At 38.4% G+C, this 3,003-nt stretch overlaps 1 protein-coding gene across 1 annotated transcript; it reads right to left on the bottom strand.

Moving 5' to 3' along the window:
* Positions 1-2,025: 2,025 nt before the first annotated feature.
* Positions 2,026-2,643, bottom strand: LOC121372235. The gene has a single exon (XM_041498527.1). The coding sequence runs from the start codon at positions 2,641-2,643 to the stop codon at positions 2,026-2,028; it is 618 nt and encodes a 205-aa protein (XP_041354461.1).
* Positions 2,644-3,003: the final 360 nt, after the last annotated feature.

The following is a 3,003-nucleotide window of genomic DNA, read 5'->3' as shown; positions in this document are numbered from 1 at the left end:
TCCACCTCCATCCCTAACCGCACCCCCCCCCCCCCCCCCCCCCCCCCCCCCCCCCAAATCTAACATGAAACAATGACCAATATAGCGTCTCATTATAATAAATTGAGAATACTACATGAGTGGTTGTTGGATACCATTTATCTTACAACGAGTGTAGTATTCTATTTCTAATATCCCCTAAAAAAAAAACTGGTATAAATTTACACAAAATATGAAGTCTTTTACAACTAAAATGTATCCACGACGCTTCAAGGCTAACATACGTCACATAGTAATCAATTTCGATACTGTTAATGTCATTGGATGGCGTGGCATTGGCGTCCGGGTCATCACCGTAGATCATCAGATATCTTTAATTAAATCTCTCCACACACGAGTTAGATACCAAATGTAAAAAGACAACAACAACAACAAAAACCCGTCATTGGTATTGGGTATATATTAGGGAACCAGTTGCTGATGCATGTCTCACTTACCGATTAAAATACAGAGACACGGTTTGGTGTTGATTTTGGACATACACACCTAAAGACAAACGCACACAAGCACGTATTTTTGCGAGTAATGCACTCGCATTTCAGTATAAATTTGCACCATGTCAACCGATTGTGGAATTAATTATGTTAGTGCACCTGATGTCTGTCTTAATTAAAGATTCCCCGAAATCGTCGTACATGACATCAACAAAAATGTGATATCATCTGTCTGATATCAAAGATCCTCATCTAATGTGTATAAAATACACTCGATCTCGCTCACTAATCCCATGGCATACAAATTCATTTATCGTGCTAAATAATTGGGACTGCAGATTAAACTGAATCGCGAATTCGTCACGCACAGTTGCGTCCCTTTATCAAATTACCAATAAACAAAGGGGCCCGACTCGGCGTTTTGTAAAGCGTTACACTTGGTGTCATTTCTGTCAGTAATTTATCTGAACTGTCGAGCAGTTTTTATTTAATCATTGCCTGACGGTAGACATATAGGTAAGCGCCCCCAGAACTCGAGGTGAGAAAGGTTCGGATGTTTTGTGTAATCTAGACGACGTTTGTTCATGCAAGAAGTCGTATTCTTCGTTCGTGTGCTACTTGGCAGGCAGGTGGATCTAGTCATGCAAACAGACAAGAAAGAAGAATGACAAGTCAGAACAGTATCTTGTAGCCATTTTGTCAAACTATTCGATAAAAAAAAAAGCTGTATACAGAAATCATCTATTTTGGGCCAATTTAAGTGTTCTTTAGCGCCAGCCTGCACTGTGTAGGGCACACACACACACAGATATATATATATATATATATATATATATATATATATATATATATATATATGTATTAGACACAATACACCTGTTGACAGTTTGGTTGTCGAAAATGTACAGTTTTTAACACAAAGTACGCTCTAGCCTTTCACCACGACAGAGCTATAGGACTCGAGCTAATAATGTGGGTGTTCCTGTTTTTACATTAGCATAAAGATGTAATTGTAAATGTAAACATATGTATGCATCTTTATTATTACTAGTTTTGCAATTGTATAAATTCACATGACGTTTGACCCATCGCGATTCTTTACTTGTAACAGCACGTGAGATGATAAAACGTGTATATATTCAATACAGAAATTACAGCGTAATTTTGACCACACCCTCATTAAATACATGTAGGTAAATATATCGGATGATTCATTGAAAAGTCCCATTTCTTAAAGTTGCACAGTGGAAGAGTACATATAAAACGTTGAAAGTTTGCGTGAAACCAGTTTGCTGTGTTGTCTATTGTTGGTAGAATGTCAATTTGAAAACATAGTATAACGCAGACGCGTTAAAACAACACAGGACCCATTACTAATTACCTGCCGTTTACCTTGAATAATACATGTAGTAAATAATGGAATAGTCGGATACAATTAAATACAAAACACATAACAAAATTATATAAAATTAGATTTATTTATACACATACATATACCCGGGATACACATTTTAACATGTCTCACGATTCAATTTTCTGTCTGTTCCACAATTTATACTAATTTTAACAGATGTCCAACGGCATCCAAGAACTGAATGGGCGTTTTCTGTTCAAGGGTTAGTTGCGCCTTCATTCTCACGATTCTATTTTCATTCTGCTTATACACTCTCTTTCTTGGTGGTGGGGCAGCTCCAAAGTTTATCTGTCTCAATTTAGCACGTTCGGAGGTCTCTATTCCTTTGATTAATTCTACAAAGCGGTATATGTTTGGATGATGAACTTGGATTGAACGATTCATTCTGGAATGAAATCCCTCCAGATTATTATTTGTTCTTGGGCCAGTGGTCAGATGATGGTTCCATACAATCAAAGGGAATCTGGAGTCATCGTCTACCCATGTTAAAACAACATAATCATTAAATGCCTCCGCCTGTGGAACATCAGGTCCGTCATTCATGGCTTCTAACCATGCATCCTGTACTTGTGCAATGGGCAAAAGTGGTAGTCCAGCAGCCCTCCGAATCCATGTCTGTACAGCTGGATCTTCTTTGTACAAAACAGCAAGACCCAGTTCTTGAGTTTTCCTCCAAATGGCCTGTGTAAAGTGAAAAAAGCACCCTTTTACTTCAGCATGCGGAAACTCCGTCTCAACTGCCTGGATTGCAGCCATCTCAAAATCAGTCTGAACTTTACTTGGAGCAAGGGGTTGGTTTAATAATTGTTGAACTTCATTTTTCAACAAACTGAACAGTCTAATGTATGTTATCCTCTGTTTATCGGGAAGAAGAGCAAACACAAGGGGATACATAGTGGTTCCGTCCATAGCATGGATGATGTATAATTGGTTCCACAATGCTGGACAAGAAGAGAAAGTTCCGTCCATAAAAATGGATTCTGCAGCCTGTAAGCTACGATTTGCTCATCTGTAGAGAACACAAGCATGTTATCTTCATTTCCATCGCTAAATAACAGGTAGCGTCTTCCGTCATTTGTCTGTGTCCATGGTTCTTCTAGGATGACATCGGCTCTA

Source organism: Gigantopelta aegis, chromosome 4 (assembly GCF_016097555.1).
Source record: "Gigantopelta aegis isolate Gae_Host chromosome 4, Gae_host_genome, whole genome shotgun sequence".
Classification (NCBI taxonomy): domain Eukaryota; kingdom Metazoa; phylum Mollusca; class Gastropoda; order Neomphalida; family Peltospiridae; genus Gigantopelta; species Gigantopelta aegis.
Note: the sequence above shows the minus strand (reverse complement) of the source record. Positions and strands in the feature narration are given on the sequence as shown.